We start from the raw sequence: 24562 nt of genomic DNA on the forward strand, positions 1-24562 counted from the left end.
TGGTCTGTGCTAGTGGCTTCTACGTATATACTACTACTACTACTACTACTACTACTACTACTACTACTACTACTACTACTACTACTACTACTACTACTACTACTACTACTACTACTACTACTGGTACTGCTACTTCTACTTGTACTACTGCTACTATTTTCTTTACTATAGAGCACACCTGATAATTACTTGCTCACGTCAAGTCACATACCTATTTTGCAGGGTCTATTAATTTATTTTTAACATTATACTATTATACAATAAACCCCATCACACACACACACACACACACACACACACACACACACACACACACACACACACACACACACACACACACACACACACACACACACACACACACACACACACACACACACACACACACACACACACACACACACACACACACACACACACACACACACACACTAATAAGTAACAATACCCAGTAACACCCACCTGTGGTATTAGAGGTAGCATGAAGCGTGAGCAGAAGGACGGGCGCCGTGTTCTCTTGCACAAACACCTCCATAAGTGGCTGAGAGAAGATGAGGCTGCCCCGTCCCGCCAAGTGCGTCACTGCCGGAGGAGAGGAAGGGAGATGTGAAAGAAGGAGAGGAAGGAATAGAGAAACGGAGAGAAGGAAGGAAAGTAGAGGAAAAGGTGGGAGGAAGCGAGAATTTTTAAGAGGTACTTGCACTTGAGGGAACGAACGATGGACGGAGGAAATGTATAAGGGATGAAATAGATAAGAGAAGGTTTGAGGGACGAGAAGAGAGCAAGTGCGGAAGGGAACGAGATAAGGATGGGGCGGGAAATAGGGTTACGAGAAAAAGTAAGAGAGAGAGATAGAACCACATGTAGGAGGGAAAAAAAATAGGAGTATTGAGGGCGTAAGAAAAAAATGGTAAGCTAAAAAAAAAATGAGGGAAAAAATAGAAGAAGCTGGATGAAGGTTGTAGCATGAGAGGAAAGACTGCATAGTAAAAAACACCTAAGGAAGGAAAGTGAGCGTAGGAATCACGATGAGAGAAATATAATGAAATAGACGAGGACTGAGTAGGAGGAGAGGAGAGAGATAGGAATCGTAAAAAATGGAAAGTATGAAAGAAAAAAAAAATTGGCTATAAGGTAAAAGAATAATCGTAAAAGAGAAGACGAGAAAGAGTAAAGACAGAGAGGAGTGTTATGAGAGAAGGCCAAGATTAAATGTTTTTGCTCATTATCTATCCATCCTATTCAAATCAGACCAACTTGCTTTGAATGTGATGTTTTGAAGAGCGTTCCCTTGTATGCCCACAGGGAATAATTAAGCTATGTATTTTATCTAATGATGAAGCTTTTCTTGAGAGTGTTTTGCTCATTACACTTCTCCGTTCGTAAGTCAGACGTTAACTAGATTTTTTCTCCTCCCTAAACGCCTTCCGTAAAACATTCTTCTCATCTTGCTTCTGCTTCTGCTTCTCTTCCTCTTCCGTCTTCGTCTTCTTTTCGATCTCCGTTTTGCCTCACCTTGCATATCGTTTTCCTTCCTCCTCCTCCTCCTCCTCCTCCTCCTCCTATTTCTCCTCGTCCTCATCTCTTTCCTCTTTCATCCTCCTGGCTCTGGTCCTCCATATCTACTTCGTCATCGTCGTCGTTGTCTTTGTCCTCCTCCTCATCCTCCTCCTCCGCCTCCTCCTCCTCCTATGTCTTCGTTTTCCTTCTCCTCCAGTCGATTCCCTCCTGCCTCTCTTTCCCTGTTTTCGTGTCCTCTCTAAAGAAGAAAATCTTCTCTTTTTGCATTTTTTTCCTTTCCATTTGCCAGCCAAGGCAGCTCCGCTCAAAATACTGGAGGTGCCCTTCGCGATTTAGCCATCCAATCTGCGTTTTCTTTTTTGTTCGCTTATCTCTCTCTCTCTCTCTCTCTCTCTCTCTCTCTATCGGTTTTTCCTCCTGTTCCCTTCTTTTGGCCTTCCTTGGGTGGTGTTTCTCTGTGAAGGAAGGGAAGGTGATGATTTGTCTTGGCTTACCCGGCTTACCTGCTGTAAACTTCATGGAGGGAGGAGGGGCGGCGGGGCTGAGATGGCCACTCACTACCATTCGCACGCACACACCACAAGCAAGTTTCTTTATTTTTATCTTATATAGCGTGTATTTTTTTCTGGCATGTATTTCGTCCCTGGTTTATGGCATTGTGTAGTAAAATTATCGTTCATTGAGGAAATGAGTTTTTTTTTCTTTGTGTGTGTGTGTGTGTGTGTGTGTGTGTGTGTGTGTGTGTGTGTGTGTGTGTGTGTGTGTGTGGTGTAATAGTCAGTCGTCTATGAGTGGTGGCAGTGTGTTAAGTAATTGCTGGTTAATTGAAATGGTCATGAAACAGACAAATAACAACAACACTGCTCTATATATGTAAGTCACAGGAGATAACAGTAAATGCTATAGGAAGAAGACTGCTCTTCTGTGGCAGAATACTTGAGGAGCAAAACTTTTCTCATCTTTAAATATAAGTTTTCGCCATTTTTACGCTGTGATTAACTTGAGGAAAATAGTCGTGATTAATGGAAAGGTCTTCTCTCGACGTGCTCTGCCTGTGCCTCGCCAAACACACAGTCTCACGCCCCCGCAGGAAAAATTTACTCGCAGAAGTCAGATCTCATGCCACCCGTGACCCTTTTATTGCTACGGTCGTTATTTTTCATCACACACACACACACACACACACACACACACACACACACACACACACGGTGGCTCAGTGGTTAGAGTGCTGGCTTCACAAGCCAGAGGACCGGGGTTCAATTCCCCGGCAGGGTGGAGATATTTGGGTGTCTCCTTTCACGTGTAGCCCCTGTTCACCTAGCAGTGAGTAGGTACGGGATGTAAATCGAGGAGTTGTGACCTTGTTGTCCCGGTGTGTGGTGTGTGCCTGGTCTCAGGCCTATCCGAAGATCGGAAATAATGAGCTCTGAACTCGTTCCGTAGGGTAACGTCTGGCTGTCTCGTCAGAGACTGCAGCAGATCAAACAAACAGTGAAACACACACACACACACGTACGTTCACATGGGCACACACAAAAATGACCGAGTATGTGGTTATTTTTTTCTTATTTTTCAGGGCTATCCAACAATTGAAGAAATTGAAGTGGAAAGAATAAGTGTTGGAATTACAGTTCGTGATTATAAGACAAAATTCTTTAGCAGTGAAGAGGTAAAAAAATCTAATTCCCCATCCGGACAACAAACAGTATATATAGAGGTTTAAATTTACATCTTGGTCTTGAAACTAATTAGAAGCTTAATATAGAGCCTAAAGTCAAGTAAGCGATTTGGGGCAGGTAGTCTAAGTGAAGTTTTAAGCCGACCCGACGCCCGATCTTAAGATTATTGATTCAGAGTGTAATCCAGCATGAAGGAGGGGGATCGAGGAGGGATTGAGGTTCCCGCCATGTCTGTCAGCACGGATAGACACCCAGCATTAGGTGCAGACTTAAGCAAATTGAAGTAGCTCCGGAAACTGTGGAAATGAACAGTTTAAATAGTTTGCCTCGAAGTTTAATGAAAATGTTATAAGTTATTAAGATGGATAGTGTCAGGAAACTGGTTGATTGAACGAAATGTTTTTAGAAGTGTGTGTGTGTGTGTGTGTGTGTGTGTGTGTGTGTGTGTGTGTGTGTGTGTGTGTGTGTGTGTGTGTGTGTGTGTGTGTGATACAGATTGGCACACACACACACACACACACACACACACACACACACACACACACACACACACACACACACACACACACACCACCACCACCACCACCACCACCAACAACAACAACAACAACAACAACGACGTCATAAGTAAAATTCTGTACTGTGTAATATCCGATTGAATTTAACAACAAAAACACGTATTCGCGCAACACACGAATCGCGTTCATAAAAAAAGAAAGAAACAAACACGACAAAACTGACAATAGACGAGGCACCGCGAACTTGCTTGCAAACAAACACACACGTAATATTCTCACCACACCACGCCACCCTCAGAAATGGTCGGTTGATGATAAGGAAACTCATGAGGGGTTAGCGCATTATTATTCCCCTAGTCTCTGGCGGCCTTTGGAGGATAGACGGGAAATTCGGTGAAGGCTGACAGGAGGATTAGCCTACGGAGAAGAAAGGCCTTGGAAAAAATAAAGTGGAAGAAAAAAAAAGGAAGAATTATCATAAACTTTTGACGGGTGAAAGAAATTGGATCATTGGTGTATGTGTTGGGGGAGTGTGGACGTTGTTGAAGTAAGTTGGAAAATTACTACTGCGACTGAAGTTTGATTAAGGTTGGAAGGTCACATGAATCATTGAGGCGAGTAGAGAACAGTTGTGGATAAAATTGCAAGTTTGTTCTATTGTAACACAGTAACAAAGCTACTGGGAGGATCTTTGCATGGTGGAGTGATTATCCTATGCTAAAGTGAGAAGAAAGAAGGGAAGGAAAGGGAAGAGAAGGGAATAGAAGAGGAGGGGAAAGGAGGGAAAGGAAGTACTTTGACTTACTAATATATTGGTTGATTGATTGATTTATTGATTGACTAATTGACAGGCTGATTAATTGACTAGTTTGGGGAAAGTTCGAGTGAGTGAGTGATTAAACGCTGCTACGTTGAGGTCACAATCATCCTAGAAGTGAGGTGAAGTGAAATGAGTGAGGTAAAATGAAGTGAAGTAAACTTGAGGTCGTTATTGCTTTGAGACTCATGTGGGTGGCGATTTTCTCTGAACACTCACATGACGAATGGAGGAGAACATATTGCTGGAGGTATCAATGTACAAACGACATACACTACACTATGATACATATTAGTTCATGCGTGGATACACCAGCATTCTTTCATCGATAAATATTCATGTATAAACAACTAACAAGAAATGATTGCAACAAAGAGAAAATAACTGGGGAGAGGAACAGTATTAAGGCTCTATATTTATCCTTCAGACCTTGGAGCGATGGAGTCCCTGCGTCTCTGGGGTATGTACGTAATAAGGTTGAGTGGAGGAGTTTTACCGTAAGTTTTGCGATTGGTGATTAAGGTGGCGATAAAACTGATCCGCTTCATATACAAGTTGGTGTTTCCAATTGTGACCTTACAAAGTGCAACGGTTTCGCGCCAGATGACCCAGAGGATTAATATGTCTGTGTTATTCGCGTATGTATAATGTTTTAAGAGCAACAATTAATATCCTGCACCGAGTTAATGAAGTACTTAATGAAAAAGCAAAACAGCATCAAACAGGTATATTTCTCATCCGAGAAAAGTGGGAAACGTTAATTTTCATGCGCATCAGCTGTGCACATTTGAATAATTATTTCCCTAGGTTCTCATGTCACTTACTGTAACCTTTTATTATTTTCAAGCTATTTTACCTCTAGAACTTTGTCGCGGCTCTCATAAATACAAATGTCAGTCATCTGAACCATCTTAACAGGTTGAACAAGTAAAATATAATTAGAGATAGCGAACTAGATGGAGGGAACCTATAAGAAGGATTGTCGGGGTGGCCTGGAGTGGAGGGGTACCTGACCGATGCCAATAAATAAAGTTTGGACAGTCTTCTAATATCGGAATCATAGAAGCTGAACGAACATACCGATGCCAACAGTAAAAAGAACACACAAAACAGGTCCACCGATGAGGAAACTAATTCGACAATAGCACCCGCATCACTAGACTTTATCTCTGCCAAGTCCTCTTCGATAATGATTATGTACGGACCAACTTGAAAGGAAACATGAATAACTAGATCCAGTCTGCGTCCTATTTATTCCCTCTGACCTTGGACTAGAACTGGAGTCAGCGAATTTCCAAGTAGATGCGTCAGCCACTACACCAAGGAGACACGTATTACCACAGAGGCATTTACTCCTCCCGACCAAGCAGCCAATATACCAGAGTAAGGAAATATATGTTGTTGGGCGGCCCAGACTAACTCAGAGGTATTGCCGAGTCAGTGATTTTTAAGGCTCGTTTGTCCCGCGGTTACTGAGTAAATTGAAGGAAAGAGAGAGAGAGAAGAGAGAGAGAGAGAGAGAGAGAGAGAGAGAGAGAGAGAGAGAGAGAGAGAGAGAGAGAGAGAGAGAGAGAGAGAGAGAGAGAGAGAGAGAGACTGAGAGAGACTGAACGTGACTGACTATACATCCACTAAATTACGGTCTTTACTTCCAGAGAGAGAGAGAGAGAGAGAGAGAGAGAGAGAGAGAGAGAGAGAGAGAGAGAGAGAGAGATCGACCGACTAACCTAGAGACGGACTGACTAACAAAATAAATGACGATATAACACAATAAATTATGGAAACTTTTGGCTCGTGGTCAGTAAATCTTTGGCGGAACCTGCTGGGCTCACGTTACACTCACTCAGTATTGGGTGTTAAAAGGATAGCAAGTCGCATCAGTCTTTACCCTCACCACAACTAATTTCAAAGGCCACAGAGATGATCAACCGGATTCTCAAGAGTGTTTCTACTGTTAATAGTACAAAAAAAATGTTATCTTTTACTTAGAACCATAAAAAAACAGCTTTGAAAATCCGTGTAAATTGAACTAGAGCCTTTTAAAAGTAGTGGTGGTGTAGCCAAGAAGTGTTGCAGTATATTATCCCTCGTGATCAACCGTGTTTGCTTGGTGTGGCTGGCGTTCCTGTCCTTCCCCTTCTCTCCGGCTCACACCTGCAAGGCTATTGTTCGCGGGGTGATCAGGTAACATTGCCTTATGATCGTGTCTTAAACCTATGATACTTCCTTACTAATGTTCACTCATTTATCTTTTATAGGCCTGAGCTTTTACCGTGATGAAAAAATAGATTTATCGATGACCGTGACTATTCTGCTGCCGATGATTATTCCGCAGCAGGTGATGATGATAATTATTGGAGATTATGTGGTGGCTTAGTGTATGCATTGCCAGCTGCTTTAGAGTTTATTATAAGGCGGTTCGTGAAGGTTATAGATCCAATGATGATGCTAATTCTTGTTTTGTCTGATGGTGATGTTGATTTTGTTTTAGCTGAGTTAGTTGACTTTCTCGGTTGCTGTTTTTATTTTCTTTATATCTATTTCACAAACAGTTCCATATGTTGGTGAAAGGTGAATGTCGTAAGTATCGATAAATACTGTTCACTTCCATTCTTTCATTACGAGAGGTCCTTTCAGTAAGAGTTATAGATGAATATTTAATGCATCTTCGTGAATAAAAGAAACGGCTGAAAATTCATGAAAAAAGAAAGAAAATATGAGAGACGTTGAAAATGTTGAAGAATATCTGAGAATGTTTTAAAGATCTGGAATTTACTGCCGTGTGACATATTGCTTCACTAAAATTTACCAACGTTCCTGTGAAAGGCTGACTCGCTTCGCCTGCCAAATTGGAAAGGCTTGCCCTCCAGAACAGCTGCTCCTTCAAAGAATTGATCAAAGGTAGGGAAGGAAAAAGTAAATAAAAAGAAGAAAAAAGAGTGGAAAAATAGAAATCAAAAGTTTACGTACTAACTGACGGAACGTAGATTTGTTAGTGTTGTTTACTTAGACTTTCAGTGGCTCGTGTACGGACCATGTTCTCGTATGTTTGACTTCAGCTTCATGTTTAACGCCACTGATCTGAATAAAACCGTGATTTATAGTACACGGCTTGCGACTCACAGTATGGAAGTTGTGCCTGCCTCGTATACTCGTACGAACACTCGCTTGTTGGGGGAGTTTTGGGCTAATGTTGTACAGCTGCTACAGCCGCCAACGCCGCCGCCACCGCCATCGTCACCGCCACCACCATCACTATCACCATCGCCACCACCACCACCACCACCACCACCACCACCACCACCACCACCACCACCACCACCACCACCACCACCACCACCACCACTACTACATCTACTACGACAGCAATTAATATCGGCACTACTTCTGCTGATGCTGCTATCATCACTACTACTACTACTACTACTACTACTACTACTACTACTACTACTACTACTACTACTACTACTACTACTACTACCACTAACACAACCGCACCACCACCGCTACTACCACCGGCACCACCACCGCTACTGCTACTGCTACTGGTACTACTACTACTACTACTACTACTACACTACTGCTACTACTACTACTACTACTACTACCACTACTGCTAATACTACCACCATTACCATACTTATACTACCACCACCGTTACATCTACTACTACTACTACTACTACTACTACTACTACTACTACTACTACTACTACTACTACTACTACTACCATAACCACCGCTTGCAGCAGGTGTACGTATTGGGTTGGCAGGATCCTTTGAAGTTGTCTCTCTCTCGTAATTGTTTCTCTCATTCATTATTGCAATGAACACCTGCGCCAAAAAGAGCAACAACAACACGCCACACAGACGGCCTTGTTTTATCTCTCTATAATTGGAGTCATTTGTACTCCAAACGATAGTAAAGGAAGAATACTGCCACTTTTAGAAGACAGTGGTGTATTATTGCTATCATTATTATTATTCATGTGTGAGGGACGGCGACCAAAGGCACAAAGAAAAGTAATATATATATATATATATATATATATATATATATATATATATATATATATATATATATATATATATATATATATATATATATAAGTTTGTGTACAATCCCGTTCCCTGGAAAAAAGAAAGGAAAAAACCCAATGAGACGATCAGTTAAGTTCTATGTAGTTTATTGATTAAACTAGAGCAGGCATGGTGAGTTGATGCTGTTATTAGGATTATGGCGACTGCAGCAGTTATCTAATTCCATTCTAAACAGTCTGGCACAGAGATGAAATAATTACTGCTCTAGAGGTCACTCGACTTAAGCGTGAGACATGCTAAGAGTAACGGCTTCAGTGAAGAGAATAACTATAAAAAAAAAAAAAAATGGCTGGAATGTTGCTACTAATTTCTTTGTATAAATGTAATCGAAATAAAAGAAATTTTTTAAAACAAGTATAATCCATTAAGCCACTGGACTAAAACCCTTGGAATTCAAAGAACATTGATCTCAATGTTAAAAATATTTGAAGTTTGGTTTATGAACATTACAAAATTTTATTTGTCACTGGACTGTAATATGTGAAGATGCAAACCTACTGTTCTCGTCAGTCAAAAAGAAGAATATGTTCAGCAAGCGTATCTACACCTCTTAACATTTCTACTGACTTCTACATCATTGCTGAGTGGCGCGGGGAAACTTTGTTGTTGTTGTTGCCTCTGTGCTATTTTATCCACTGTGAAATAACTTCACTCACCGGTTTTATAATTTCTCACAGACTCACTGCTTTTATAATGCAATTCCTCTTCACTGGATATTCTGGTCGGTCACATTACTTTATAATCTAGGCACATAAAAAAAAGGAAGTTACAAAATATCACCAAGTTGTATGAAACAAACCTATTATCTGTTTCCATAAATTTGTCTGATGTCTTTTCAAAACTCCCTAAAGATTCATCACTAACAACTTGATTACTGAGTCTATTCCATTCATCCACCACTTTATCTGAGAACTAATTCCCCGCAATTCATTTTTCAAATATATATTTTTCAAGGTTGAACCAATTATTTCTTGTACTGTATACTGAATACTAATCCTGTTTTCTTATTTCACCATTATTGTATCAACTTTACCCTCTTGATATAATAAATGTATATTTGAAATTTTCAATCTCATTTTCTTAAAGAATACTTCTCATCTCCTGTATCTTTTAAGTCATTCTCCTTTGTAGTGAATCTAATACATACTTGATTTTCGACAATGATGTATCCTGTCGGAGCTTTATCTTGTTTAATGTTAATTAAAATGTTGTTTGTGACTTTATGAGTGTACCTCCGAGTATCTGCTTCATCTATATCGTTCGTTGTTAAATCATAGTATTCATAAGTTTTGACTGTTGCTTTTCCTTTCCTTCTCTCGTCAGTGGATTAATTGCCATGAAAAGTGCGAGGTTTTACTTGTATTGAACATTCTTTGACCTTCTAGTAACCGGTCATGCACAGAGGCCACGCAGTGTCATGGTCGCTTTGTTGTTTGTTATTCATGTTGTGTGATTATTGAACGCAAGAATGAAAATCGTCTAGTGTGGCGGCTCTAGAGGCGCGCCCAGGGGAATTCGATCATTCAAATTCAAACAATAGGTAATTTAGATCCAGTGTCGGGAAAATTAATGGAACACGTGAAAACCAATAGTACTCTAACGTAATATGAAATGGAGCACTAATCTGTAACCCGGTGCTCCATGCAATCCACAGGCAGACCGTGTCCAGTGTGAAAACTATTATTGGGTATTGGCAGAGCTGAGTGTTGATGGTGTAAACACTCCTCTGCCGCCCCATTTATTACTCTCACTACTTTCACTCCAGCTACTATCCCCTCATAAAGGAACACAAAGGAAGGGCTAACAGCAGTAGACCTGTCGACCTATACGAGGCTTTTTTGTAATAAGTTTCGCTATCTACGACTAGTCTCACGTAAGAAATGTAGGACAGTAAAGGCGAATGTCTCTCTTGTTTTTTTTCCCAACTTTTCCTCTTTATTTTCGTCTCACAGAGGAACAAAAGGAAAACAAATACCAGCAGAAGTATTGACCCTTACGAGACTATGTGACAAGCCACTCTATTCCAAGGAAAGAAATGTAGTCTAGTCTTGTCTCTTCTATTTTTTCCTCTTCCGTTTCCCAGCTCCGTATTCACAACAACTCCCCACCACCGACAATAAATACCTTTGTCTCCTTAGCCCTCCCTTACTTCAAGTCCTACCCTTCTCACTTCACCTGAGGACACGAGGGGAGCTAAGTATCTTTAATAACTCGTGTATACTGGCTCTGTAAATACCCAATCTTAAAGTTTAGGGTTGATAAAAAGTTACTGAATCCTCTTTGATGTGTGTGTGTGTGTGTGTGTGTGTGTGTGTGTGTGTGTGTGTGTGGGTGGGTGGGTGGATGGGTGAGTGGGTGTGCTGTTTCTTTACCAGTAAATGAGACTGATTCAGTAAAGTGGACCTTGACCTCCTTTCTTCATAATTCCCATGTCCCCAGCTCCTCCCTTTCTCCCTCCATCTCTCCCTTCCTCCATCTCTCCATGCTTGTCACTCCTTGCTCTTCTTTCTTTCCTTATTGTGTCACGTTTCCTGTCAACACCCTCTTTGCTATTTCCTCTCTTCCTCTCCTGTTGCCTCTTCATTCCCTCACCCCCTCCTGCCCTTCCCTCCCATTGTCGTGTCGCTGCCTGCCTGCCTCGCTCCTTAACTCAGGGTGGGTGGCTCCTCTGATTCTTTTAGCTTGTGTTGTCTTGGCATCTTTTGTTTCCTTGACTGTGTGTGTGTGTGTGTGTGTGTGTGTGTGTGTGTGTGTGTGTGTGTGTGTGTGTGTGTGTGTGTGTACACGTGTAGTTGACAAATATGCATAAAAAAAAAAAGGAATTAGTCCGTTGCTTCATTTCAGTTTTTTTTTTTAAGTATTATAAGAGATCAGATATTATGCATGTTTGTGTATTTATTTTCTTTTGGATATACTACATAATTTATAAATTCCACTGCTCTCTCTCTCTCTCTCTCTCTCTCTCTCTCTCTCTCTCTCTCTCTCTCTCTCTCTCTCTCTCTCTCTCTCTCTCTCACACACACACACACACACACACACACACACACACACACACACACACACACACACACACACACACACACACACACACACACACACACACACACACGTACCGTTAGTGATCTGCTCGCCGAGGGGGATGAGAAGGGGCATGAGGACGTTCACGGCCATGGTGAGGAGTAGGCGCCGCCCACACCCACACACGCTCACACTGCACCCCGCCACGCCCGAACCTGTTGGGGGAAGAAACCACATTAAGGAGGGGCGCTAGGGAAACTGTAAGGGGGAAGGAAAAGACATGGAAAGGAAAAGAAGAAGGAAAGGATAAGAAGCTAAATAAAGAGAGAAAAAGAAAATGGATGAAGGAGTGAAAGGGATATTAAAGAAGAGGGAACGTTAAGAGGCACTTGAAGCAAAGGACACTAAATTAAAGTAATAAGGAGAGGAGTAAAATAATAAGGAGAAGGGAATAAAGAGAGTGTTGATGGTAAAATCGGTAGGTATGTACGTGTGTGTGTGTGTGTGTGTGTGTGTGTGTGTGTGTGTGTGTGTGTGTGTGTGTTCCCACTGTCCACTTACCAAGCTCCAGTTTCGTATCAGCATCAACGGTGTTCCAGTAATATAAGATTTAGTGACGTTATATTTCCGGGGATCAGCCATGAAGGGGCGGCGGGCGGCTTGAAGTGGATAAGGGAATGTAGTAATTGTCGCCTTCATCACTGTAATCCTTGTCGTCATCACCCTTGTTCTCCTTATCCTACTTCTCATTTTCGTCTAAATTCCTTCCTTCTTCCTTGCCTTCGCCCTTCGTGACTTACCTCTACTTATGCCTCCGTTAATGAATACTTCTCGTCTCTCGCTTTCGTGTCTTCTTCCTTTGCTCTTTCTCCTGTCTCACCATCTTCCCTTATGTTACGTATCTACTCTCATTGCTTTCACCCGTCTCCTCCTCCTCCTCTCAGTTTTCCTAATATTTCTTCTCTCATTTCTTATTTTTATCTTTTCTCTCACGTTGCTCGCCCTTCTTTCTACTCTCCACTGTCCTCCTCCTCCTCCTCCTCCTCCTCCTCCTCCTCCTCCTCCTCCTCCTCCTCCTCCTCCTCCTCCTCCTCCTCCTCCTCGTCGCTCTTCCACTGCTGGTCGTCGCTTTCCTCTTTCTCCACATTCTCCTCCTCCTTTTTCTCCTCCTCCTCCTTTTTCTCCTTCTTCTCTTTTTTCTCCTCCTTCTCCTCCTCCTCCTCCTCCTTCTTTTCTTCTCCTCCTCCTCCTCCTCCTCCTCCTCCTCCTCCTCCTCCTCCTCCTCCTCCTCCTCCTCCTCCTCCTCCTCCTCCTCCTCCTCCTCCTCCTCCTCCTCCTCCTTCTTCTTTTTCTCCTTCTCCTCCTCCTCCTCCTCCTTCCTCCTCTTCCTCCTCCTCCTCTTCCTCCTCTTCCTTCTTCTCCTCTCAGTGCAGCTCGTCTTCCTTCTCCTTCATTTCATCTCGACGGTCAATAAGAATCTGGCTGCCACCGGTGCTGTGCCGGGGATAATTTCGTCACGGGCCCTTAAGGTTATTGGCATCAGGTAGTGTCGTTTTCAGGCCTCGCTGCCATACATTAGGTGTCGGGAAGGGGAAAAAATGTGGTGGCACTCTCCCGTAATGAACTCCTTTCCCGGGCGCCGCCTCGACTCACACACAGACACACACCCGCACGGTTTTAATTCGTGTTTTATCATGGGCCCTTGAATTTCCAAGTTAGCCAGCTCCTAGTGCATAGCTCGGCCAGGGCGGGATGAAGGTATTTGGAGTTCATATCCTGCCATGCGTAACCTGGGCTGAGGAGAGTGCTAGTTTTTTTTTCTCTCTTTTTCTCTCATCCTGCCAGAGCTGTGTCGCGTGTACTGTAGGTAATGATGCTCTGAGTTGCTTATGATTTGATAGTGTTTTTTGCTTGGGTAAGTATAAATAAATTGGGTGTTTAAAGATACGTGACGTGGGTTTTTGTGTGAAATGAGTTTAATTTTTTTGCGGGTATTACGAATGTTTTGAATATGATTAGTTATTTTGCTCGTGATTTTATGGTGTTATGCTTTAAGGAAGGCCGAAGAAGTTTGGTATACATGAGCATGAGTATGAAATTATGAAGTGGATTTATGTACCTACCCTCCCTTCTCTCTCTCTCTCTCTCTCTCTCTCTCTCTCTCTCTCTCTCTCTCTCTCTCTCTCTCTCTCTCTCTCTCTCTCTCTCTCTCTAAAAGTACTAAAAAAATGTACTATACGTAATGATGTAATGTATTTATGAATTCTTGTGCTTTGCCTGAGGAAGACTATGAACCCATCAGCATGTAACGCAAGCTTGTCCTTCTCTTTCGTTTTTCCGGAGCATGTTGTGAGTAATTGTTTGGTTTGTATATGGTTTCGTCCCTGTAATCTAAGGAAGGCTGTGTAAGTGTAAGTATTCACGGCTATGTAACACTGATTGATGCCCACAATATTTGCCTGAATACAGCATGAATGTACGTTTCCATTTATTTTGTGCAATGTTTATCTACGATACCGTTGCAATTTGTCAGAGGAAGACTATAAAATTATATATTCTTGCATTATTACAACGCTTTTCTTTTGAATTCTTGTATTATATTGTACGTAATCAGATAGTTTGTTCGAAGTTCATGATTTCATCGCATTTTGTTAGAGGAGCACGAAAGTGGGAGTGGAGTGTCCTCGTGTAGGTAACTTGGCTGTGCGCATTTATTTCCCTCTGTGTAGTGCGCCGTAAATGTGAGTTATCATTAATTCAGTAGGATGTTTATGGTTACAGCGTGCCATGATAGAGGAACACGATAGGCAGGAGTTAAGCGTCCACCAACACGTAACCAGCACCGCCGCATCTCATTATCCGGCAGTGTAGTGTACACTGCCTGCTGCCCCGTGGCGCTTACCCGCTGCGTATTCCTTACCATTAACCAAAATATTCATGATTAAATACAGTAAATTCAAGTATAATTATTGTATTTCATAATGTAATATAGTATCTGACCTGACATTTTTAATTATAACTGGATGAAAAAATACATTATCAACTGGGAAAGCATCCAATTAGAGAAGAGTAAAAGTAACAGCAGTTTTGGGCTTCTTTCTCTGTTTTTACTGGTTCCAGGCTCATGTGCATCATTCTCTACGTAATTAGTATTCTGTCAGTGTTGCAGAGGGTGTGTGCCAGCGTTACTACAAGCTCAGGTCCGCAGACACGTGACAACGACAACGTAACTCTACTTCCCCAGCACACGTAATCACTGTTAGTACGTGTTCATTATTTTGTTACCCGATAAATCTCTCTCTCTCTCTCTCTCTCTCTCTCTCTCTCTCTCTCTCTCTCTCTCTCTCTCTCTCTCTCTCTCTCTCTCTCTCCATCTCTCCATCATTCCATTGCCCCTGAACTAAATAGGTGCTACATTTTGGACCTTTTAGCAGAGTATTGAAATTTAGGGAGTGTATGCCAGTCTCCGGCGACGTTTATGGAAACAACAACAGTTTATATTATAGGCTGTCAAATGTAAATTTTTATTTTATTATTATTATTATTATTATTATCATTATTATTATTATTATTATTATTATTATTATTAATATTATTGTTATTATTATTTTCATTATTATTACTATTATTATTATTATTATTATTATTATTATTATTATTATTATTATTATTATTATTATTATTATTATTATAATTATTATAATTATTTTATTATTATTATTATTATTATTATTATTATTATTATTATTATTATTATTATTATTATTTTTATAAATATTGCTGTTGTTGTTGTTATTAGTTGTTAATAGCAGTAGTGTGTGTGCTGAAACCATAAACATATATATATATATATATATATATATATATATATATATATATATATATATATATATATATATATATATATATATATATATATATATATATATATATATATATATATATATATATATATATATATATATATATATATATATATATATATATATATATATATATATATATATATATATATATATATATATATATATATATTATGATGTAATTAATGAATTAATTAATGTATTTGTATAAAACGCAGGTGAAGATGATTGGGTGGTCCCCAGCGATAAATATAATATAGTATAGCATTACATGATATAAAAGAGCTTCACAGTGCAGGGATGATCGCACGGCTGCCTCGCCTGTTATTGTGCGTGTGCTCAAAGCCCTTTAATTACCATGCGTTTTTTGTGACGTTGTAATTCAGTGGTTTGCTGTTCTCTCTCACGCTTTAATCGCCGTGCGTCATAAATTATTGTGAACATTATTAACGCGGCATCAAACAGTTCGTCGAGCAAAGTGGTGAGCTCTTTCCGGGCTGTTTTTGTGCTGAAATGATGAAGAATTAGATAAATAAAGAAGCTAATAATATGTACGCGAATATAAATGGTGTTATATACGCTTGTACTTAATATTAACTGTTAAATTTAGAACCTGCAAGTGAACAAACAAACAAACACACACACACACACACACACACACACACACACACACACACACACACACACACACACACACACACACACACACACACACACACACACACACGGTAGCTCAGTGGTTAGAGCGCTGGCTTCACAAGCCAGAGGGCCGGGGTTCGATTCCCCGGCCGGGTGGAGATATTTGGGTGTGTCTCCTTTCACGTGTAGCCCCTGTTCACCTAGCAGTGAGTAGGTACGGGATGTAAGTCGAAGAGTTGTGACCTTGTTGTCCCGGTGTGGTGTGTGCCTGGTCTCAGGCCTATCCGAAGATCGGAAATAATGAGCTTTGAGCTCGTTCCGTGGGGTAACATCTGGCTCTCTCGTCAGAGACTGCAGCAGATCAAACAATGAAACACACACACACACACACACACACACACACACACACACACACACACACACACACACACACACACACACACTAAACTATATTTCTATATAACCCATAATGGAAGGGGCAGGTCGAGCATGTATGTACTCTCTCTCTCTCTCTCTCTCTCTCTCTCTCTCTCTCTCTTTCTCTCTTTCTCTCTTTACGCCTACTATCGCTCACCATATTCAAATTTTATCCACAGCGTAAAAACGGCATTATCCACTTCATTTGGCAGAGTGCAGTCCTCCCTAATTAACACGGCATAATGCACTCTGTTTCCACGCGTGATACCCTGCGATGCTGGCCGGAGGTTGGAGTCGTGGCGGTAGTCGTGGTGGTAGTGGTAGTGGCGGTGATGGTAGTGATGGTGGTGGTAATGGAGGTGGTAGAGGTAGTAGTAGTAGGCGTGGTTGACTTTGATGGGTCCTCCTCTTGTGGCTCTCAGGTAATTCATAGTTTTATTTTGGTATATAAGATATTCTTTGCCTCCTGTTAACTGTTGGTTCTATATGTCTTCTCTTTATCTTCCTCCACCATCACCATCACCATCACCACTACCACTATCTGCTCCTTCTCCACCTTTTCCCTCTTGTTCTCGCCATCTGTATTTTCATTTTCGCTTTCCACTAACATTGGTCCTTGGCTCTTCTCGTTCTGTTATTTTTTTCTCCTCCTCCTCCTATTGTAGCAGAGTTGTGGTGTCCCGGGGCATTCATTAAGCGTTAGCACATCACCGTTACCGTGATGTTTACAGGTGGTGCGGGAAGACGCTTACGACACTAGCGGACCCGGAACTAGAGCTCTCCTAAATGCGCCCTGTTCAACACACACACACACACACACACACACACACACACACACACACACACACACACACACACACACACACACACACACACACACACACACACACACACACACACACACACACACAGTTAAGTTAAGTTTATCCATAGTTAGGTTAAGCATTTTTAGTTCATTGTGGTAATGTCCCCCCTGTACATTTTCAGTGTATTTTTTTTACATTGCCTAACTAATAAACCGTTTATTATTATTATTATTATTATTATTATTACACACACACACACACACCGCAGCACGTACTACTAGAAAACAGAATTAATAATGGCACACATTTTGCTGCATTTTAACGGGCTGAGGTGCTGAGGCTTGACGGGTGCATGGGTTGCCATTGGACTAGTGATTGGCGTTGTATGACAAAACAGCTTTGTTCTTTAGTAATTCACGGTATAGATATGAAAATAGGCGTGTAAATACTTGTTGATACCTTTCATGAAATTTAATTAACCCAAATATTAAATGAGTGTTTTTCTAATTCGGTTGTGCTTGTTAAACACGTTAATGAACAATAGTGTTTGTGTAAAGGTGCGAACATGTGAAAATGAGTCAGATAAGTTAATTGTTCGTAAGAAAGGCAAGTTGTGATTAGTCAGTGAGTTGAAAAATACCAAAATAAAAAAAAAATGACTGAAAAACTTCGTATAAGTGAGTGACGAAGAAAAAATGAGAAATAATGGTTGATAAAGTTTCAAGTTAATTCAAAATAATACTCGGAAACAAACTGGTATATTAAATCCAGTAAACAGATAAGGACCTAGCAAGATAATTGAACAAAAAATCGAATTAGTACAAAGCACACATAGGTGCAGTACATCTCTGCCTTGATATGGTTCGTGGTTGTTCCATTATGAGAGTGCCGGCAGCAGCGGCGGCGGCGGCTCGGCAATGCGCGAAATGAACGCGTGGATTTGTAGAAAGATTTATTATGTAATGCAAGATGAAAAGAAAACATTGCTTCGTGACGCCGCATGAAAATTATATGTATAAATTTAATCCAACATAGACGTGCTTATATTTCACAATAGGAAATACATAGTCATGATTACATGATTAGGAAGCTGCAATCATAATTCTCTCTCTCTCTCTCTCTCTCTCTCTCTCTCTCTCTCTCTCTCTCTCTCTCTCTCTCTCTCTCTCTCTCTCTCGTGTTAAAGTAAAAGTAAAAGAAAAATTCAGTTTGCAGCCTGGCATTCATATTGAAAAAAAAGGCACATGCATATACATACATATTACCACTTGAAAATATTGTCTATTCACATGTCCCTCTCCCTGTCCCTCCCCCTCAACTCCCAACAAAAAAAGACAAATTGAAGGAAAAAGAAAAGCGTTTCGTTACTCGTAAAAGATGCGCAACGTAACCACCTAAAACTGAATTATTACCCTCATTGTTTCGTGCTAAAGAATGTGAGGTTACTTCATCACTCTGAGGGGGAAATGACTTAAACGCGCTGCCCTTCAATATGTTCATTATGTATTTGCCGGGCACGTGAGTAAAAAAATGCAAAAAAAAAAAAAAAAAAGAAAAGAAAAAATTAGATGTATTAACTTGAAATGACCACACTGCGTTCATAAAAAGAGTAAAAAATTTTCCTTGTTTCAAACGTAGGTAAAGTGTGTGTGTGTGTGTGTGTGTGTGTGTGTGTGTGTGTGTGTGTGTGTGTGTGTGTGTGTGTGTGTGTAATTCACCTCCTCCTTCTCGGTCGTCTGCTGGTCACCCAGCCAGTCTTCCCCATTACAGAGCGAGCTCAGAGCTCATAGACCGATCTTCGGGTAGGACTCAGACCACATCAACACACAACACACACCGGGAAAGCGAGGCCACAAACCCTCGAGTTACATCCCGTACCTATTTACTGCTAGGTGAACAGGGGCTACACATTAAGAGGCTTGCCCATTTGCCTCGCCGCTTACCGGGACTCGAACCCGACCCTCTCGATTGTGAGTCGAGCGTTCTAACCACTACACTACGCGGTGTGTGTGTGTGTGTGTGTGTGTGTGTGTGTGTGTGTGTGTGTGTGTGTGTGTGTGTGTGTGTCGGGAATAATGTAAGCACCCCATAAAACAACACACATCTACCGGTGCTAATGGTGCTAATGGTGGCACGTGGGAGTGGGATGGTCTCACACACACACATAAACACGCGCGCGCACACACACACACACACACACACACACACACACACACACACACACACACACACACACACACACACACACACACACACACACACACACACAGAAACAAACAAACAAGCACGAGTAAAAGTATAAAAGTGCAAAACAAACAAGTGTATTTTTTCACAGTACATATTACGGTTCTATATATTTTTTCATTTGGTGTTGCAAAATAAAACACTACACTTGTGAGGGTAAATACTTGAAAAGGCTTATATGTACTTGTCACTAAGGTCAATGCAGCACACACGGCAGGCACGCACGGGGCTCTCAACTTGTTTTTGACACTTGGATCTTAAAACAACACATTTATTTATTTATTTTTTGTTATTGATACCCTTGAAAAAAAAATGGACCTATTATTTATTATTTTGTCACTTCTCGCCCCTCACCATTATCTTTTTTTGTGTCCCATTTTTAGTGTTGTTCTTGAAAAGGTTTACAGTTTTGTCGCTTTTCATCCTTCACCTTTTATTTTTTCTATCCCATTTCTATTGATGTCTTCGAAAAAACATTATTATCTTTCTATTTCTCTCTCTCTGATCTTTATTTTTTTCTTTCTATCCCATTTCTATTGATATCTTCGGAAACGTTATTATTTTGGTATTTCTCTTACCCTCACTCAATTTTTTTCTGCCCTTCTTTCATCTGATATCTTCGAAGAGCATTAACGTTTTTGGCATTTTTCTCACAGTTATCTTATCTTCACGGAACCGAGGAGCCAGAAGCAAGTCGGAAGTGGAGAGTGAGTGTCAGGTTGAGTGAGGTGAAGAGAGAAGTGGTACTGACGACAAGGGAGAGAGGGAGAGAGGTGGGCGGCGCGTGGTCTATGCGAAGGCAATGAAATAGGTGAGGGAAATAGGAAGAGGACTTGCAATTACGTCGATATTGCTTCGTTTTGCCTAAAAAGAAATTGCTGTGTATGAGTATCACTTTGTGTGTGTGTGTGTGTGTGTGTGTGTGTGTGTGTGTGTGTGTGTGTGTGAGAGAGAGAGTGAGTGAATAAGGCTAAACATTTTACGAGTTTAGTAGCATTGGTCTCGCTTCTTTTCACCCATATAGATAAACGATGCAAAATTGAAAAATGAAGAGCGTGGGAGCGACAGAAATACTAATAGAGGTTGACCGATAGTGTGTTGGTGTATGGACAGTGGCATGTATTTTATCGCGCGTTGTGTGTGTTTGTGCGTCCTTTTTTTTGTCTGTTATTTCGGTCGATGGTGCCAGTAATCGGATTTGTTATTGACTGATAGTTTGGTGTCAGTGTAATATTTTTTAGTTATGTGAGATCAAGTATTGTTCCTCTCTCTCTCTCTCTCTCTCTCTCTCTCTCTCTCTCTCTCTCTCTCTCTCTCTCTCTCTCTCTCTCTCTCTCTCTCTCTCTCTCTCTCTCTCTCTCTCTCTCTCTCTCTTCTCCAAAGTTCATTAAAAATATGCCCCTGTATGATGTATGACTTTAAAGTTCATAATGAAAAAATGCGAACTTTCTGCATGACATTTGTCGCGGAATAGTGATAGGTAGTATACGTGTTTGCAGTAATTGCCTGGCTCTAGCAGTGATGTGTGTGTGTGTGTGTGTGTGTGTGTGTGTGTGTGTGTGTGTGTGTGTGTGTGTGTGTGTGTGAGTGAAATTATGCACGAAATGAAGGAAGGAAAGAGAAGAAGCAAGAAAGAAAGGAAGGAAAGAAAGAAGGAAGGAAGGAAGGAAGGAAGGAAGGAAGGAAGGAAGATGTGTGTCCATCTGTGTTAATCTGCTAATGCTTTTTTTTGAAGAAATAGAATAAATAAGAGGAAAGGCTTATTGCAGTACCAGTTTTCAAAGTGATGCCAAATAAAAAAAAAAAAATCAAATAGCAGAGAATAAGCGTCCTAAATCCTCCCTCTTGAAAGAAATGAAGTCATACAAAGGAGGAAATACAGACATAGACTAGGAATTCCAGAGGGAGACACGTTTCAAGGATATACTTAGATTAACCTAATTCCAGTTCATATAATACTAACATCACGAGAATTCTCCGGTAGTACCCAAAATAATACATTGGTTCGTCTATCGCATTTCTGAACTTACTAATGATCTGGCCAGCGTCCCTGACACTCACCGAGCCAGTCACTCACTGCCGCACCAAAGGGGATTCCAAGTGGTAGGATGAATATAGGTTCCCTTTCTCGGGCTTCTCTAAGTGTTCAGCCACCTGCCAGACTGTGGATGGAAGATAAACAGCTGCGTGGAGAGTGTGTGTTGAGAGGACAGGATGCGTGTGTACCAGTTAGTATGTGTGAGTAGCTTGTCCGGCATCAGATCCCATCCAGAGCCCAGGATTTGCACCTTCATGAGTTAATTACCTACGAAAAGTAGAGAGCACTTGAAAGCGAAATCAAAGTTAACGATTCACGGCGGCGGGAATTAAACACGACCTTAGTAATTATCAGAGTGTCGGCGGTCAGGTGCAGCACACGCAATTAATTCATTCCCTCGTAAAATGTCATGTTGAACACTCGCCACGGACTAACTCTGCATATTAGGCACATAAATCACTATCCGCCAAACATACGCGACATTTGGAAGCAAGGCTGCAAACACGGCCACCACCACCACCACCACCACCACCACCGCGCCGAGGAGGTGGTGATGCTACACGTGCCACCCTCCTGCCGCCCAAGGGAGCTTACTTGATGTGTGTAGATGCGATTGTCCGATTGTGTCATGGAGGACTAGGAGAAGGGACCCGGTATGAAGAAGGAGGAGGAGGAGGAGGAGGAGGAGGAGGAGGAGGAGGAGGAGGAGGAGGAGGAGGAGGAGGAGGAGGAGGAGGAGAGATGGATGTATATGGGTGTGTGTGTGTGTGTGTGTGTGTGTGTGTGTGTGTGTGTGTGTGTGTGTGTGTGTGTGTTAGAAACCTTATTATAGAAAACAGGCAAAGAACGCATAAAGGAAGAAAAACTATGAAGAGAGGAAGGAAAGAAAGGTGAAACGAGTTAAGGAAGAACGAAAATGAAAAAAAAAAAAAGTTTATGTTCAGTACGTCGTATCATAGTGTTCTTGTCTTCATGAGTGGTGTAAATGGTTGCAAATCAAATTAAAGAACAAGGCTTCAGAGTTTGCCGCGGCCCAGCGTACTGCTAATCTTACGTAAATGGATGGCAGCCGCTTTATTAACTTTATAGAGGGAATTGGGAGAAGTGCATCGTAAAGAAAGGTTAAGTGTGTGTGTGTGTGTGTGTGTGTGTGTGTGTGTGTGTGTGTGTGTCTGCATTTTGTCGATTACTGTCACATCCTTCCTCGAGAATCTTGGCTACACCATCTTCCGCTTTGGCCTTCAGTTTTCATTCAGTTGGTCATATCCTTCGATACAGTACATCTCACTTTTATGTATGGTACCACCTTTTATTGCGCTCTCATGTACATTTTCAGCCATACTGCAAGTCACATAGTAATTCACCTTTATTTTCATCCTATGCAATAGTCTTACGTTGGTCCCTTATCCATTGTCCATCATCCAAAGCTACTAACCCTAAGCTGGACTGTAAGCCACGTTCAGTCACACCCTCACCCACGCATTGGGTACGCCATATCTCCACCTTCATACCTCCGCCTCACGTTTATCCTTACTATTAACCACAATCTCGGCTCTGTCATTCGTATTCACTCACACACATTCAACCACACAGGTCCACATCTTCACCCCATATCCTCCAGTACGCCATAAGCTTCCCTGCCATGCATTATTCCTTCATCAAGGTACGCTGGCGGCGCATTTGCATCGTGAGCGTGCCGTGCAGTGTCATCTCCAGTCTCTTCCAGGCCACCTATGCCTCATAGTGCCTTTACTGACCGCCCTTCATAATCCACTTGCTCGAGGAGAGAAAGGATGCAGCTGTACTTGTTTCTCCCCGCTACATACCTCGATTTCTTTCTCGTTTCTGTAATGTATACTTTTGCCCTGAGGGCAGAGGTGAATCTCCCTTCCCCTTGCGGAATAGCTTGCCTTTCGGAGAGATACCTCATCGGTATGGAGGGCCCGCCATCTCCCCTCGGTCTATAGGGAGGCGAAGGATCCACTACATAAGTCAACTTCGGCCCACAACAGGGACTGACGGAGGGACAGTGGCGGCCCAGGAGACGAGCCACTGGTCGAGCAACACCGGCACCAGCATGAAGTATTACATTCTGCTGCCGAGCCTGCCCCTCCGTAATTGGGTGGTAGACAAAGACAGCGAAGTCAGGGGGAAAGGGTTAAAAGGCAAAGGGAACTCGACATCCATTGGGTCGCCTTGCATGGCCTCTTGCACCGCGGAATGAATGAAAGAAGGAAGGAAGGGAGGCAGGCAGGAAGGCAAGGAAGGAAGGAAGAAAGAAGAGGATTTGAAGTGGCAAGGACCGGTCTTTCGTCAAGCCAGGTGGGTGTGGTCGCTAGCTACAAGATGCGGCAGTAGCGTGATACATCAAGATGGTGCGACGTTCAGTGCTGCTCGTAATTCCAAACCAAGAGTTGCAGAGTGACGGTACTGGATTCAAGGTATTAGGCGGATAGAGTATCTAATCATTCGTCAAGTATGCTTCATTAGTGCGTTGGCGAGGCTCCTTGGCAGCTGTGCGAGGCGGGCTTGGCACGGGAAGGGAGCGTGTGGTGAGTGGAGATACAGGTGATGGATGTCTTGTAGACGCTACTTGTAATGTGGAAAACTGCAGTAGTCAACTATATCTCTGGGAAATATATTGGGTTTGAATTCACCAAACCCTGAATGGATGTAAGCGGTGAAACTGTGTCCATGCAAACCTCGCTTCGCTGGTGATATATGAACGAGGCTCAGGCAACGACAGCTAATATTTAGGGCTCGCCTCCCACACCAGCCCATCCTACCTCTTACCGCTGACTGAGGCCGCTGCTCCATTACCAGGGCGGCCACAACCTGCAGGCTGTTTTCATGTAAGAGCCTTATCGTCAATGTTTGTGAACGTCATAACGTTACAAAG

The 24562-nt window shown here is 41.9% G+C and overlaps 1 protein-coding gene across 2 annotated transcripts in view; it reads right to left on the reverse strand.

The window, feature by feature from the left end:
- LOC123504946 (putative neural-cadherin 2) overlaps positions 1 to 24562 on the reverse strand; it is a 188683-nt gene that overhangs the window by 44378 nt on the left and 119743 nt on the right. For both annotated transcript variants that reach the window (XM_045255904.1, XM_045255903.1), the window contains exons 3-4: positions 11752 to 11871; positions 463 to 582 (exon numbers count right to left, since the gene is read on the reverse strand). In XM_045255904.1, the coding sequence (XP_045111839.1) occupies positions 463 to 582; positions 11752 to 11809 (178 nt within the window). In that variant the 5' untranslated portion in view covers positions 11810 to 11871. The remainder of the gene's footprint in view (positions 1 to 462; positions 583 to 11751; positions 11872 to 24562) is intronic.

This window comes from Portunus trituberculatus, chromosome 17 (genome assembly GCF_017591435.1).
Source record: "Portunus trituberculatus isolate SZX2019 chromosome 17, ASM1759143v1, whole genome shotgun sequence".
Classification (NCBI taxonomy): Eukaryota; Metazoa; Arthropoda; class Malacostraca; order Decapoda; family Portunidae; genus Portunus; species Portunus trituberculatus.